We start from the raw sequence: 17820 nt of genomic DNA, 5'->3' as shown, positions 1-17820 counted from the left end.
CTTTGATCTTAGTTTGTCGAGCAGTGAGAAACTAGCATGTCCAAACCTCCTATGCCATAGTAGTGGTTCTTCTTCAATGGCACTGAGACAGGTTAAGTTGTTCCTGTGAACCGTATTGAGATCCACAGAATATGTGTTCCCTTTGCGGGTTCCTTCCAAAATAACCTTCCCAGTGTTATTTTTAATAATTTGGCAATTTTCCGAAGTAAAACTTACAGAGTTCCCTTTGTCGCAAAATTGAGAAATACTTAGCAGACTGTGCATCAAACCCTCGACTAAAAATACATTTTCAATGGCATGGGAACTTGACCTTCCAACTTTTCCAATTCCAACAATTTCTCCTTTCATGTTGTCTCCAAAGGTCACAGTTCCTCCATTGTAGGCTTCTAGTGAAATAAATTTAGATTTGTGTCTTGTCATGTGTTTGGACCACCCGCTGTCGAGGTACCACGAGCTGTTCCCCCTCACTAGAACCTGTAGGGAAATCAATGGTTAGTTACAGGAACTCGGGTTTCCTCGAGTTCCTTTTCAACCACAATATCTGTCTTCTTAACCCATTTTTGCTTAACATAATTCATGTTCCTTTGATCCCGTTCCTTTATCTTGGAACATTCAGTACTTACATGATTTCCACTTCCACATGAGAAACAAACTTTTACACTAGGGAGTTCCACATATCGTTTCTTATGACCAGTTTTGTGGTTAAAACCTAAACCTTCTGTTCTCTTGGATTGAGAATTCTCAATCCACTTGGGAGGAACCTTAGGTGGTTGTTTCTGGGCTCTGGCCATGGCTAGTTCCCTTTCGAGTTTTTCTTTCTGTTCCTTTGTGGTGATCAGGTCTTTGTTTAATCTTTCTAGGTCAACATTGAAGATTCCCATGTTAATTTCTAAGGATTTTGAGGGATTTATACTTAAGTTAAACATCCTGTATTGACTGAGTTCCACCTGTAGAAGGATATTTTCATTCCTAACTTTTTCGAAAGATTCATTTATGGTGGTATTCCTATCTAGCAATTCAAAGAACCTATTTTGAACATCAGATCTAACATTGTTTAGATAATTCATATGGTCTTTACTGAGTTCCAAGGCTCTATCACTTTGAGCTTTTAATATACTTAGCTTTTTATAATCATCAAGAGTTTCTAGTAACAGTTCAATTAGCTTTGACTTTGAAAGACACTGAAGAGTGGAGGAACTTACTTCTTCTGGTGGAACTTGTTCAGTTCCATCTGTTCTTGCCATTAGGCAAAGATTAGCAGTTTCTTCATTTGGCTGTTCCTCATCATCTTCTGAATCTGTTGCTTCGCCCCATGCAGCTATCATAGCCTTTTTAAAGTTTGGCTTGTTGAAGGTAGACTTATTGTAGCGCTCCTTGACCCGTTCCTTTCCTTTTCCTTTGGCTTTATCGTTTTCCCACAGAGGGCATTCACGGATTTGATGATCAGTTTCTCCACATTTGAAACACCCTTGCTCAGTTTTGGAACTGATAGTTTTCCTTGCAAAGTTCCTTCCTTTTTGGTTGCCTGGTTTGAAGTTCCTATAGATCTTTCTCATTCTTCTGACCAGAATGCAGCCTCTTCTTCATCTGGCTTGGATTCGTCAAGTTCCTCTGCTTTTAGAGCAAGTCCTCAGTTTCTAGAGCTCTCAGGAACAGCAGCTCCAAGATACAACTCACGTGTCATCAAGGAACCAGCAAGTTGTTCAATGTTAAACTTTGTGAAGTCCTTGGTCTCAAACAGTGCTGTGACCTTTGTTCTCCAACGATCATCTTGTGGCATGCTCCTTAGTATTTTTCTTACCTGTTCATCTGTGGGAATGATTCTACCAAGAGTGTTATTCGGATGGAACACTACAAGAGGGGGGGTGAATTGTAGTATGGAACTTTCTAGCCAATTTTGCGGAATTATAAAGAAACTTTAAGCAAGTAGAGAAACAATGCAAGAGAGATTTTACGAGGAAACTTTCTACGCCCAACTAGAAAGAAAACCTCGACCCACTAGGGATTTCAACTTAAACTCTTTTCACTATAGGGCAACAACTCAGTTACAAACCTATAAGGAACTCGGGCATTACTTGAGTTCCTCTACGAACTCAAGTTCCCAATAGTTGTTCCTCAAACAACTACGCTCTCACTGACTTCCCTAGAAGTCTCTCTTGACTCTTTTGCTTCACTCAAAGCCTATCAGCTTCTCTCTCATAGACTTCACTCAAAGCCTCCCCAAATACAACAGGAACTCACTCAAGTTCCTACCCCATACACATCAGGAACTCACTCAAGTTCCTGCCCAAAACTTATACAAGAATTCACTCAAACCCTTGACAAATTACCCATTACAAGAGCTCACTCAACCCTTGAACAACTCTTAAAATATTGACATTTGATAATTGATTAAACTCTAATATGTAGAGAGTGAATAACTGTAAAGGAACTCGGAACTGACAGGAACTCGGAACTGCAGGAACTGACTAAAAAATGTGGAACAAATATATCTTCTTTAATTACCTTCCACGTAAACCAGACTCTGTGGAATGACCGAGAAGTCAGACACTCTTGAATGAATGAGAAAGCTCTCCTTTTATAGAGGAAGAAACCTCAACCACTTTCTCCATAATCTTCTCCACTAACAACCACTAAGCCCTTCAATTTAGGCATGATCCCATGACTTTAGTCAGTAGAGAAAATCATGGAGTTAGGGCTAAGCATAATCAGGTTTTCCATGATCTCCTATTATTTCTCCACTAATGTAGTTTTTCCAAAACAACGTAAAACAATGATTTTAATTTTCTAAAACAAAACCTTTTAAATCTGATTTTAATAAAATAGAAAAATAAATTTTATTAAAATAAAATAACTAACAATCAGATTTTATTTTACAAAAAGATTAATTATTTTTTATTTATTAAAAATAAAATTTTAAACACATTAAACTACAAAAGATATTCAAAACAAATCCTAGAATGAATAGGACATTAGTAAAAACGAATTTTAAATAATAAATAAATAAATATATGATATAAAAATCAGAATCCTAACTAAAATAAGATTTTATAAAAATTATCTTTTATTTTAAAAACATAAATAAATAGAGTTTTACTAGGAGATAAATACTCAAAGTCAAAGGTAAATCCCTAACAACTAGGAGTGTTAAAAGCCACGTTATTGACACTTAAAATTACCTTAAAACTAGGAGTATTCTAGGAAGATAAACTGACGTTATTTCTCATAAGTTCCGACAAGTTCCTTTTGGCACCGTGTTCCTCAATTATTCAAGTTTCTACATACTTACATGAATCCTAGAAAATAAACTCTTATTTTCTTCTTCATGCTTCATGATGCTCCAACTCAAGAGCCTCATGTTGATAGTTCCGCCTCTGGAACTTCTCCATGCTTGTTCCTACTCAGGAACTTTATACTCGTTGTTCCTCGTAGGATCTGCTGAGGAACTGATCTGTTTGTGTTCCTTTGAAGAACTTTGTTGCAGCTTGGATACTTGATTTATTGACTTGAACTCTTCATGTTTGTTTCTTCATCAAACCTATATTTGTTTCGTATACATATTGGAACTAAAACATAGGTTAGTCGTTTGCTAGTTGTCATCAAAACCATAAAGTCAGTGATGACAACCAATACAAGCAAGATGAAGAAAACTAAACTAATAAACAAGTATGCAGTAGTTAAGGACACAAACTCTAAGTCTAATGGTATACTTATATAATTAGACTTCTCTTCTGAAGTTCCCTTCACTTCTTGAGTTCCTTTCAGGAACTTCACTTCTTCTTGTATATATCTTCATAATCTTCCAACTAAATGATCTGTATTAACCGTCATTACTTGTTCATGCACATCTAAACAATACACACATTAGTTAGATAATCATCATTTGTTCATAATCATCAAAACACTATATTACTCAACAAAGAGAAACTAATTCATTTGTTATGCTAGTAAATCTAGTGAACATCTCTTGAATAATTTCTTTTGGAAGCATTTCAAATCTTTCGTATTTAGACATCAAAAGATCAATTTTTTAACGCTTAACTTCATTAGTTCCTTCGTGGGTTACTTGTAGTAAATCCCAAATCTGTTTTGCATTCTTGCACCCCATGACCCTGTTGTGTTCATGGGGTCCAAGCCCACAAAGTAATATTTTAACAGCCATAGCATTTATCTCATATTTTTCGAAATCCTCTTTTGCAAATTCAGATATTGGTTTAGGAACTACCTCGTTTTCTGCGTTGGTTTTTGTTACCTCAAAGTCTCCAACTTCTGTCACACGCCATACTTGGTAATTTTCAGCTTTGATGAATATCTCCATCCTGTTCTTCCAATATGAGTAGAACTTGCCATTGAACATAGGTGGCCTTTGCGTGGAGTAGCCTTCTTCCAGTTTCTCTTGTGAGTTCATACTATCAGGAACTTGACTCAAACAGGGTTTCCTGTGTTTTAGTGAGTACTATACCAATTGATATTCCAGTAGGAACACACACAAGAGGGGGGGGGGGTGAATTGTATTTCGAACTTTAAGAGAGTTTCTTGCGGAACTTAGAAATAATAAAGGAACTGAGTATTAAGAAAGTAAAAAGCAATGATTTAGAAAACTTCTTGACACTAATCAAGAAGAGAATTCCTTTATATTATGGTAATACCTCGATTACAATAACTCTCTGACTCGAGTTCCTCTCAAACTCTAGTTCCTCACAGTAACCTACTCAGATTACAACTCACTTTTCTTCTCTTTCTCTCAGACTTACACTCTAAGTCTTTGCAGGATAACTCTATCCTTTCTAATCTGAAATACTGTTTTGTTTCGAGAACTCTAGATATTAATAAGCTTAAGTAAATATATATAAGACCTTTAGGAACTTGGATTAAACTAGGACACAAACTTGTTTTTAGAAAACTCTTTAAAACGTTTTAGGAAATACAAAGCTCTAGGAATGTTTGTGTGTTTTTCTCAGAAAACTTCGTGGCCTTATATAGAGTTTTGTCCTTAGGGTTTGTTCCCTTCAAAAACTCAACTGCCAATAACTGACACTTTGTTTGTCACGTGCCTAGACTTGAGAAACAAGGGAAGACCACTTCCCACTCAACTCCCTCAACTGCTGGACGTGTTCAAGACCAAGTCAGACTTCTTTGTTTAATAAAAAACGTTTATTTATTTTATCAAAATATTTAGGAGAAGTTTTAGGAAGGTAAAACTGTTTTTATTTAAATGAAAAAAATTTAGAAAAAATCTGATTATTTATTAAACGTAAAGATAAATTTTATTTAAATACAGATTCCTTAAAACTGTGTTGCCTGATATTATGATAAAAACAAACGGGTAATCCAAGTTCCTCTAGTTCCTTATATACCACTTAACATATTAATATATTACATATAAACTAAGTGAAATAAACTACCTAGACATATATGTCTTCCCTTTGGTGAGGCATTCAACTCTGAAGCTTCACTTGTTCCAGCTCAGGAACATTGATGAGTTCCTCTTATGTTCACAGAGGAACTCGTAGCCATGAGTCTGCAGCTTTTCTTGTGACTATGAAGAACACTCGATTTGTAATATGTGTTGCTCCTTTTGTGACTTTGAAACTCCAGCTTGTACTGCTTCCAGCTCAGGAACTCCAGTAGCTGTTCCAAGTGCATATCAGGAACTTCAACATCTGTTTCAAGTTCCTACCCTATTAGGAACTCAGGCACTTAACTGTCTAAATTCATTAGCAACCACGATCAGGAAGTTTGCAATATGTGTGTGTGTCATCAACCAAAACCTAGGAACAACAAATAATTTAATTGAAACTAAATTAAATTATCTTAAATTAAACTAAATTAACCGAAATAATAATAATAATAATGATAATGATAATAATAATAATAATTATTACAATAATTATAATAAAAACGTTGATGACGATAATGATCATAATTAATAATAACAAATAGCGACTATATAATAACAATAATAATAATAATAATAATAATAATAATAATAATCTCCGGAGACATCTGATAAAAGTGGAACGATACAGAGAAGATTAGCATGGCCCCTGCGCAAGGATGACACGCACAAATCGAGAAATGGTCCAAATTTTTCCCGGGTCGGGTTGTGGCTGATGCGGCTATTCGGAAACGGGTCAAGTACGAAGCACGTTGCAGGGCCATTGGTTATGGCTTTCTTCCGTTCTCTTTCTCTTCTTTGGGGGAGCTGGATAAGGATGTTGTAGCGTTGCTGAAGCGGATTCAGAAGTTCTCTAGGACTCAAGACGTTGGGGCTCGTGCTGCTGCTCATATTTTCACCAGGATAGGCTTTGCTATAGCTAGAGGAGTGGGGGCCCAGATTGTATCTCGGCTTCCCACTAACTATTTGTAAATTATTTGACTTTGTTAGCATTTGATATAATAGTAATATTAATAATAATAATAATAATAATAATAATAATAATAATAATAATAATAATAATAATAATAATAATAATAATAATAATAATAATAATAACAACAACCGAGCGGCGCACTCCTTAGACTTCTTGAGAGCCCTCCCAATTGAGGGGTTAGGGCAGACGATGCACCCAAGACAATTCAGGTGTGTTTTGTGTTATCGCCTTGCGATTCCTATGTTCCCTCCTGACTTTACTTGTCCTTGCTGCTCTTCGAAAATCATAGATCGTTTTAGGGATCATGCAGTGCATTGTGGTAATGTTGTTGGCCTGAAATTCCGCCATAACTTGGTTCGAGATGTGTTAGGGGATATCTGTTTGCAGGCTGAAGTTGTTGTGCAGAAGGAGCTGCCTTTGGGATTTCTGTCTGAGGAAGGGAGAGATCTCCGTCCTGCAGACCTTCTTGTCTACTCTTGGGACAAAGGGAAAAATGTATGCTTAGATGTCACAGGTATCTCTCCATTCACCGGGCCAGGAGTTGATGCTTTTGCTCCTGGGGTTGCTGTCGCTAATGTTGTTGCCAGGAAGAAGAAGAAGTATGAAGCGAAGTGCATAGACAACGGATATGGTTTTATCGCTTTTACTTTCTTCACCTGTGGAGAGCTAGGGAGTGATGCCCTCGAGTTCATGGCTAGGGTCTCACGGGTTGCTCAGAGTAACACGGCTGCTGCTAACATTCGTTCTTTTCTTTTTCATCGTTTGTGTTTGCTTTGAATAAGGGTGTCGGAGCCAAATTAGTGGCTAGGCTCCAATCCAACTTTGTGTAATCGCTTCTTTATAATAATAATAATTATAATAATAATAATTATAATAATAATAATAATAATAATAATAATAATAATAATAATAATAATAATAATAATAATAATAAGAAGAAGAAGAAGAAGAAGAAGAAGAAGAAGAAAGAAGATGGTGAACCAGTACAACCCAAGTGCTAGAGAAAAGGCTATACTCATTAGCAACCGTGCGGCACACTCTTTGGACTTCTTGAGAACACTTCAAATTGATGAGTCAGGGCAGTGATGCACCCAAGACAATTCAGGTGTGTTCTTTGCTACCGTCTTGCAATTCCTACGTTTCCTGCTGATTTTACTTGTCCTTGTTGCTCATCCAAAATAATAGATCGTTTTGGGGATCATGATGTGCATTGCGGCAATGTTATTGGCCTTAAATTCCCCCATAACTTAGTCCGGGATGTGTTGGGTGATATTTGTACTTAAGTTGGTGTTGTTGTGCAAAAGGAGGTGCCTTTATGATTTCCGTCCGAGGAAGGGAAGGATCTCCGACATGCGGACCTTCTTGTTTATTCTTTGGACAAAGAGAATTAAAATGTATATATGCTTGGATGTCACAGGTGTCTCTCCCTTCACGGGGGCACGTGTTGATGCTTTTGTTCTTGGAGTTGTTGTCTCTAATGTTGTTTCCAGGAAGAAGAAGAAGAAGGAGGAGGAGGAGGAGGAGGAGGAGGAGGAGGAGGAGAAGAAGAAGTATGAAGCGAAGTGTACAAATAATGGGTACAACTTTACTGCTTTTGCCTTCTCAACTTTGGGAGAAGTGGGGAGTGATGCCCTCATGTTTTTTACTAGGGTCACACGGGCTGCTCAGAGTAATGCGACCAATGCTAACATTCGATCTTTTCTTTTTCAATGTTTGTGCTTTGCCTTAAATAAGGGTGTCGGGACTCAATTAGTTATCAAGCTCCCATCCAACTTTGTGTAGACGATTTAATTTTTATAATAATAATAATAAAAAAAAGAAAAAAATACTTATTAAATAATAATAATGATAAAATAATAATGAAGTACTTACGAAGTATTAAATAATAATAATGATGATAATAATAATAATAAAATTAACTTAAAGCAAATTAAATTAACTGAAATAATAATAAAGATAATACTTATAATAATAAAATATCAAGCAATCATAATAATAGTAATAATAAAAAAATAATTAATATCAATGTTAATAAAATTAATAATTAATATAATAATAATAGTTATTAATATTAATATTTAATAAGTAATAATAATAATTTGCATTGAAATAAAATAAATTTACTTAAATAAAATTTACTGAATTTAAATTAAATTAAATTAACTAAAATTACAAATCCCGAGAACAAGTCATTACAAGCTCAAAAGAACTGCGCGTTAATGGTGTGGCTAGAAGGAGGCATCTCTTCGCGCACCGATGTTGCCATGTGACTGATTCGTAATACCAGTGTGATGTGCCTCCCTTGTTTGGCCAAGTCTTAACATGATTTACAAAAATGAATACTTTATTTTTCGTCTTCCGGTTAATTGCCTCCTTGATTTTTCCGAGTTCCACAATCCTCCTTAGTGTAGTCCACAATTTTGAGGGTTAAGAAAATATCAACATTCAAAACTACAAGCACGTGGCTGCTATTAAGAAAAGAAGGTAGGAAAACACTCCATACTACAACAATTTCTAAAAGATCATCTAAAATGAAAGTTGTATATTTGTAAAACCAAAAAAAAAAAAGAGAAACAAACAAAGAGGAAAATAATTTAGAGAAAGAAGGAGGTATAAGTAATCTTCAATTCAAACACAAAAAACTACAAATTAAAGTCTAAATTAATATCTATTCACATGAATAGAGCAACAGACATAACCATCCCACTTAACAACGCATGAACCTCAAATTTGAAGTTTGATCCAGAGTTTGACTTTACTGGTGGACCAACTACAGGTTGCACTTTATCAGCTTCATCAGCGGGTCCGGGCTCGGGCGCCCCAATCGGAGGATTCCAATCCTGCACCTCCTCCGTAGACGGGCTTGGACTAGGCCCATTATGAGATGATAATGGGCTTACACTTGGGATAACCGTGAGAACGGTTGGTGATGGAGATGGGCTTGGGAGTTCAGCTTTAGCTGGACTAGGCTCATCACCATCTGGAACATTCCCTGACATGTCATCGTTACTTGCATCATCCTCGCCCTCCATTTCCTCATTTGACATCAACACTCTTTCAAGTTCGCGTATCGTTACTGGGCCGACAACCACCTTCTTTTCTTCGGTTGGGCTTGAGGCTGGTGAATTGGGTCTTTTTGGGCTTAAGATTGGAGGAATGTGTAGGATTGTATATTGGGATTTAAAAGGGGCGAGACTTGGGCCTTCGCTTGGTGTTGGGCTTGGAGTGGCTAGGTCCGCTTCTAATAAACTGTCAGGAGCTGGAGTAGGAGCATCAATCTCAATAGAAGATACTGACGTACTTTCTTGAGTAGAAGAATGTGAGCCTTTCTCATTGCTTGAAGATGGAGTTTCTTCATTAGACGAGGGTTTTCCTTTCGATGAGGTTCTAGAGGGAGTAGAGCCACCCACACTTGGTGAAGATTTTTTCGTGGGCGAGCCGGGTGAAGAAGAGCCAATTGACGGTGTTGTTGATGATGATGAACCGCCAGAAGTTGATGGAGAGGATTTTGAGGAGGAAGAGCCACGTAATGATGATGAGGAACCACTGTGAGAAAAAGAACCACCCGATGATGAACCGTGTGAAGATGTGCCACTTGATGAAGATTCGTAAGTGAAGGAGGATGGTGCTCCTGCTGGTGCGTTTGGATCTTCATCTATGCCTTTATAAATAAAAGTTGCAATGTTATAGTAGTTAGTATGTCTTCAACTAATAAATACTTGTTTTTTTTTTTTTTTTTATATGCATCGATTTGATTTCACACTATTTATTACCTGACATTGGTCCTTCTGCTGTACTAGACAAGGTTGGTTGATAAGGAATGCCAGAAGCTACAATCCAATCATCATTATCAAAGAGCGTAGGTGGCATGAATTTCTCAGCGCGTTCATAAGCAATAGTCTTAATCCCACGCCACTTAACCCTATTAGCCAAACTAGCGCCATCACCTACATTATTGAACTCACCGTAATAGAGCGTATCAAGGGCAAAATCACCTTCCCAAGGCAACCACCCTTCAGGTTGAATCAAATCATCAATTTGAGACTCCATTATAATAGTCTTAGAATATTCCTTCCACGGCCTTCCTAGGTAAGCCTTATTCTGGTTACGAAGAGGGTAGTACTCAGGGTCGGCTTCAAATTTACTATTGTGAATAATTATACCAGTTGGTTGATGCCTCTCCATCCGCCCTTGGGCTGTTACGATGCAGTTTTGGTTATCTAGTGGTTTACGAACAACAAACGAACAATTTTGGAAAAATGCAGCCGCGTCACCAAAGATAAAGTCAATGGTTCCGGTGATTCTACAATCACGGTAGAATTGGCGGTATGTGTGAGCGTAGAGAGTGTCTTGATATCCATCAAAGTGACAATTGAAGAAGATAGATTTGTCAGATTGCGCACGAAATGCTACAGCTTGATGTTTTATTGCTCCTGCGGAGTTCTCTATCCCAATGTCTTTGGCCATGAAGTAATCACCAAGAACCGCTACATCACCATCACCATCAAAATAAATCAGTATCATTACTCTTCATATAACACATATTAGTGACTAACATTATGGACTAACAAATGTAAAAATTAAAATGATGCAACTACTGTACTAGAGTATCGTATATTTGCCTAGAGACTCAACGATCATACTCTGTATTATTTGTGGTTTCAACAACTACTAAAGAAGTTGGTCCTAAACATGGTTGAGTATTTAGGGTGCATACCTTAGCGTGTAGCATCAATGGCAGAGGGTCGAAGGCAGTGTACAACAAGTAGTGTCTCGTGACCAGATTGATTACACTTGGCAAAAAAATTGCTTAATTTTTCTATAGTTGACGGCTGTAGGCGATGCACAACAAGTAGGGTCACATGACCACACTTGGCAAAAATATTACTTAATTTTGGTTAATTCTTCATTAATTTACGTAAAAAGTACGTAATAATTTTTAGTTTTTAAAAATGACCCCAATGCCTATGATTTTTGAGCCCACTATTATGTAACATACGTTGGAACTTTTTATGTATGAATTAGTGATTGTTTCGACCATGGTAGCATTTATTTATTATGTTGCATAACCTATAAGGGCTGAATTACCAATAATATTTAAGGGATAAAAGGAATAAATACATTATAATCCAAAATAAAAGGTTTAACAAATCATGAGTCAATTAAGAACACTTACACAAAGTGGCCGTCTTGAATGTTTTGGTACCATCAACAAAGTTCTTATTATTAGTAATCCTCGTCTTAGTTGGACCATCTCCAATAATTATAACATTAGTCATCCATTTGAGAAGCACAAGGTACTCATTATAAACTCCTTCCTTAATATAGATGATGAAGCTCTCCTTTCCATCCCTTGGAATTTCATTTATGGCTTCTTCAATTGTCTTGTATTTGCCACTCCCATCTTGAGCCACCACTACATTCGCCCTCGCTTTTAGGTCGGCCGCCAAGTTCGTGGCTTCCAAAAGCTTACGTCGAAACCCATCCACCCATTCAGGATACACTTGATCCTTGCCGTGGCCAACAATTTTAATCGCGCTAAGGAGCCTTCTTCTCCTTTGATCCTCCTTGTTGTCCTTGAGAAGGACACCCCCGTCATCAGCTACGCTTAGGAGACGTCTATTCACCTGATTAATAGCAAAATAAAGAGAAAAGTTAATATCACAAACTTTATTTTATACTGCCTCAATTTTAACATGAAATTTACATTTACTATTTGCCCGAATTGTAAGAAAAGATAGAAAAAAATTGTAAAAGTATGGCACTATAATAAAACATGAATAAAGTAGGATAGATGTGTAAAAATCTGCGTGAATATAAGAAAAAATAAATAAAGTAGAAGAAAACGAGTGAAAAGTTGTAAATATTGTAGGGTAAGAGGGGTAAATTAGTAAATTTTTATGTCTAAAAATAATATAAAGCACAATGTAAAGAAAAGTATGAAATGGACTAAAACGGAAAAGTCTAAAGATTATTTTGAAAGGAAGGTAGTAGTCAATATTTGTATATAATTAAAATTTATAGGCTCGGACGATGCACCTGATTAGATAATAGTCTCCTCTTGTTAATGGTATTCATATCAAGGCTACTAAACAACTTTGACAAGTCATTAACAATAGCAAGTCCATTGCTAGACATTTGCATGGCCGTTTGCAACACATTCCTCATCTTCGAACTCGCGTCACCGGTGGTGTTTTCGAACCCGTCTAAGCACGTCTCTTGGTACGTCCTCGTAGCACTCAACCATATCTTTAAGTCTTCAAGCGTATTGTTAACCTGATTCCAATCCGACTTAGAAACTTCATCGAAAGAACGTTGGAAATCATCAATCGCGTCTTGAAAGAGCTCTTTGCAATCCTTAACGGCCTCGGCCGTCTTAGGATCCTTTTCGAGCTCTTTCAAGACGGTGGACGAGTTAGAAACCTCCATCAACTCGACCTTAGCGGACGCAAATGCGCCTTTCACAAGCTCCTTAGGGTCATCAGACTTGACCTTAGCTAAACTCTTAATACATGCATCTTTGTAGTCCGTAGGGTCACATATGGCTTGAACCGCCTTTGAAGAATTAGCCAATTTTGGGTCTGGTTTGTTCCAATTATGTGACACAAAGCTAAAGATCACGGACCCAACTAGCCCAACTAGGAGCAAAGAGGACAACGTAATTACCGCAACTCGCGACATTTATTCGCGATGTTTTTATTAATCAAATTACTAATCAATGTAACACAATGTAATGTTTTTACCTTAAGAAACAACCCTTTATCAATTCATTTTTCTTTGGGGTAATAATTTACAAGGAAGGCTCTCTCTGCCGTTGAAGCATGAGAGGCCGTAAAAGCTTAGAAATAATTTTCTAGTATTAAAAAAGGGTTAATTAGAAGAAGTTGATTAATTTTTTTTGTTAATAATAGTTTGAGGTTGTAATTAAGTGCTTTAATGGTGTTGATTAACAAGTTAATTTAATGGGTTGTTTTCTCCAAATTTGGATTGCTAAACTATTTTGATACGCTTCTTTTATTAGAAAACTAGTTCCATTAATTTTGGCAAAATATTAGGAGCAAACAATTTGTCATTTTACTGCTAGATTTTCTATACCTTGATTTAGAAGTATATTTGAGCTGATATTCACATTGTTTTTGCCGCAAAATAATGTTGCGGTACACACGTCGATATTGAATACATAAGTTAAATAGGTAGGGGTATATATCGACAAAAGTCCAAAATCTAATTCGACTTGAAATTTTTTGGACTAAACTTGGATTCAAATTACCAAGTCTAATTTTTTTTGGACTGACTTTCGACTTAATTTTTTGGAGTCCAAAAATTCAATTAAGTTCAAAATTTTCAGATTTTATTTATAGATAAACATATGTAATTTAAAAACTATTGTGGAATATATGAAATTTAGCCTTTATTTACTATGTGCAACAAAAAATACCAAATATTACACTCCATTTAAATACCACACCCCAAAAATATTATATTAACCTCTTTCTTTTTCACGTTCTGTCGTTGGCAGTGATGGTTGATTAATGAGCTTTAATATATTTTAAACATTTGTTTTTTATAGAACTGAAACTTTTTTTGGCTAAGTATTTAGATGTATAAGACATATTGTTCTCCAATTACATCTGTTGTTTTATGGATATTTATTTTCTCTTTATGGAAGAGTGACTTGTAGGTATAGGTGTTAAAGCATTTCGTACCAAAAATATAATACTCGTATACTTTATTTTATGTGTCAGAAAAGTTAGCCGGTATCAATCTTATTTTCATTTATGTTCGAACCATTTAAGTTTTAACTTTCAAATTAAAAATATTTTTTTTAGATCTGATCGGATATGAATGAATTCAAACTCAATAAGTTTTTTATGGATCGGAATGGATCAGACACAAAAAAATTTGGATCGGACTCGGACTCAAATAAATATCCAAGTCTAAATTTTTTTGGATTGGATTTGGACTTGGCAAAGTCCAATCCATTCTATCCAATTTTCACCCATATAAATAGGTAATAACTAGTAAAGTACCCGTGCGATACACGGTTTATAATATAAATATAAATTTATATGAAATATGATAGACATGTACAATTATCATCAAAATAGAGCTTATAGATACTCTCCAAATTAATGTTAATGATGGATAAATTTGTTATTGCTCATTCGTGTCTTATTTATTAAAAAAGATAAGGTACATAAATAAAATTATTTTCATTCTCATTTACCACTTGTGTCAAATATAAAGTTATCTCATCCACTGCACCCTTCACTTTAATAGTAAAACCCACTTAATACTCTCACAATCGCTTCATCCCTCAGTACCCAGATCACTTAACACCTACCTACCCCCATTTACTTTATTCAGTTAGAGATGACTTTAAGGAGGACACGACCTGCACACCATACGCGCCTACAATTCTCATCCCCACCCCATCCATCCAAGATATGAACGCGTATAAAACAGTACAATTAATGGAGTTTATAATTATCGAATTTAGTTGTTAAAATATTATACAATACTATAATTTTTTTCTTACTCTTATTCACACTTGATTGATTTTCTAATTTGTTTGTATTATAATTATGCAAGTACAAATCAGTAAACTACTCTTAAAGTTTTATAAAGTTCCTACTACGTACTCCGTATAATTGGTTAATATTTTTTTATTCTTATATTGGTTATATTTATAATCTATACATTATACTAAAAGAGAGGAAATTAATGTGGAGCTGACAAATATCTCTCACTGATTTGCCTGTCTTATAGATATAATTTTTTTTTTTTGTTATTTTCCACCTTATAAAGTATTTGATTCTATTTTCCTAAAACAAATATGTCATTCTATACATGAGAATATTTTGTAAATTATTTTCTATATTTTGTTAACAAATATAACCAATATGATTATATATTAATAAAAAAAATAATCCACTATACAGAGCATTTAGTAGGATTTTTATAAAAAAAAAATTAGAGTAAGCTACCGATTTGTACTTACACAATATATTAGAATATAAATAAATTAGAAAATCAATACAATATGAATAAGAGTGCATAAAAAAAATTACTATAGTACTCTATAATATTGTAATAACTAAATTAGATAATTATAGCCTTCAATCTATATCTATATCTATCTATCTATATATTATACTAAAAGAGAGGGAATTAATGTGGTGATGACAAATGTCACTCATTGATTCGCCTCTCTTTTTAATTTAAAAAAAATTAATTTTATTTTTTTGTGCTGGAATTAGAATATTTTATTTAAGGAAGTGTATTATTTATTTTGATTACAAATCCTAAAGATTATGTTGATAATATACATTCTAAAAATATTTTCCGGCAAACAAATCAGTTATATATACGGAATATATAGTTCAGCTCATTATCATATTACGAAATATGTTTTAGCTTATAGTTCAATATCATATTACGAAGTATGTTTTCAAAGTACGGTTTATGGAATTATTCTCTACAATTTAAAGAAACAATTCCCAAACTCTTCCCACTATAAGACCACCACCCAAACCAATGCAAATCGATCTATAACATCAAAAACAAAAAAGTAATTCAATACCAACAATATCAATAATCCATAAAAGAGCTCCATTGTTCAACATTAAACAACACGAGGAACAAACGAACAAGGTTGAAAGAAAAGTTGGTTAATTTTATTACTAGCGGCATAACGCCTGTTTAATAGAATCAAACAACTAAGACACTATTTCTTTTTAATAGCGATTGTTTAATAGAATCAAACAACAAAAAGTATTGCATACTAATTATTTACGTTCAAGTAAATTTGAACTTTCTAAACTATTGTGCAAATAGTTTGTCGTATCTAAATAGATTAAACAACACGAGGAACAACCGAACAAGGTTGAAATATAAGTTGGTTATTTTTATTAATAGCGGCATAGCGCCTGTTTAATAAAATCAAACAACTAAGACACTATTTCTTTTAAATAGCATCTGTTTAATAGAATCAAACAACAAAAAGTATTGCATATAATTGTTTATGTTCAAGTAAATTTGAATAATATACTTACTATCTAAACTATTGTGCAAATATTTTTTCGTATCTGAATAGATTATAACAAAATATCAATATTGCAAATATTGTGCATAAATATAAATTTATTTGTCGTATTTAAGGAAAAATATGCACCTGAAAAATATTGTGGTTGTTATAAATCGTAAATATTCTTTTGATATTGAACATCTTAAACATTTACATATAAATGTAAATCATCAAGATTCCATTCTTAAAGTTCATATAATTATGTATAAATAAAGAAATAAGTATATTATTTTCCTCAAACTAAAAATCTGACTACATGGTGCTGACAAGTATACCTGTCTCTTTTATTTGCTCATTTTATAATATATAAAATTATATTACACATAAATTAATTAATAGATAAATTAGAGTCATACTAGACTGAATGCATTATATTTCATGGTAACAGTGACTTATCAATATGGAAAATTAATTTTAAAAAAATTCAATGTTTTACGTACGTAGGAAATTGACACCTAATATCTTAATTATATGAAGTACTACCTAATAAAATTGTATCTTATCATGCATATTTTTCTTAAATAATATATCATGAATATTTTATTATGGAATACAATTTTATGCAATATCTTTATACACAATAATATCATTGACAATATTACTAACATAAATACATACTTATTTAATCCATTATACAATTTTATGGTACACTCTCACGTCTTTATAGAATGGAACTGAATATCTATACATATTTTTAAAATAAGAATTATAAACAAACATCATATTATTTTTACTAATAATATCAATTGCATAGTAATTTCTTAGAGGGGATAATTTATGTAGAGTACACAAGATATGAATCTTAAACTTAAATTATTTTTATATTTGATAAAATGTACTACTATAGAAAAACAATTAAATTTTAATAAAATTAGTTTACCTTCCCTATATAATATAGGAATGAACACAATTTTTGTCTATCAAGGAATGAAAGAATTTTAGTATATACTACTCTTCGTTCTTTTGAGCGCTACTATGTTATTCATATTGACCAAAATCGTGGAATTCTCAACAACCAATTTGACAATATAACAATAAGCTGTTAGTTATAATTTGTTAATGGTTGTTTTAATTTTTATTATTAACCTTTTATGAATTATACATTAGAAACATATCAATGAAATACGAACACTATATCCAAATAAAGTAACTAATATCTAAGATATTATGACTTTACGAGAAATATTATTCTCAATTGCATGACATTATTATCTACAATATCTCCATATAAATATGTTAAATCATAATTTAAAAAAAAAACAGTGGAACATATTTAATGGACATTCATCTGTCTCCGCCCTGTTTAGACGTGAATAAGTAGTGGTTTGATAAGTGATGAACATTTATAGATATAAAATA

At 33.9% G+C, this 17820-nt stretch overlaps 1 protein-coding gene and 1 non-coding gene across 2 annotated transcripts; one reads left to right on the top strand and one right to left on the bottom strand.

Moving 5' to 3' along the window:
* Positions 1–5992: 5992 nt before the first annotated feature.
* Positions 5993–6093, top strand: LOC130460541 (U6 spliceosomal RNA). Its single transcript, XR_008920397.1, has one exon. It is a non-coding gene; the product is annotated as a U6 spliceosomal RNA (small nuclear RNA).
* Positions 6094–8981: 2888 nt separating this feature from the next.
* LOC110775883 (probable pectinesterase/pectinesterase inhibitor 21) lies at positions 8982–13285 on the bottom strand. The gene is made up of 4 exons (XM_021980480.2): positions 12414–13285; positions 11551–12001; positions 10148–10861; positions 8982–10035 (listed from the first exon to the last, which is right to left on the bottom strand). The coding sequence occupies exons 1-4, from the start codon at positions 13053–13055 to the stop codon at positions 9047–9049; spliced, it is 2796 nt and encodes a 931-aa protein (XP_021836172.2). The 5' UTR covers positions 13056–13285; the 3' UTR covers positions 8982–9046.
* Between the last annotated feature and the right edge of the window lie 4535 nt (positions 13286–17820).

The sequence above is a fragment of the Spinacia oleracea genome, chromosome 4 (genome assembly GCF_020520425.1).
Source record: "Spinacia oleracea cultivar Varoflay chromosome 4, BTI_SOV_V1, whole genome shotgun sequence".
NCBI classification, from domain to species: domain Eukaryota; kingdom Viridiplantae; phylum Streptophyta; class Magnoliopsida; order Caryophyllales; family Amaranthaceae; genus Spinacia; species Spinacia oleracea.
This window is presented reverse-complemented; position numbering and strand designations above follow the sequence as displayed.

Coding starts and splice junctions, on each gene's coding strand:
- LOC110775883 (XM_021980480.2), bottom strand. CDS start 13,055: ATGTCGCGAGTTGCGGTAATTACGTTGTCCTCTTTGCTCCTAGTTGGG. Junction 10,862..11,550: donor ATTCAAGACGGCCACTTTGT/GTAAGTGTTCTT, acceptor ATGGTGATGTAG/CGGTTCTTGGTGATTACTTC. Junction 10,036..10,147: donor AGCAGAAGGACCAATGTCAG/GTAATAAATAGT, acceptor TTATTTATAAAG/GCATAGATGAAGATCCAAAC.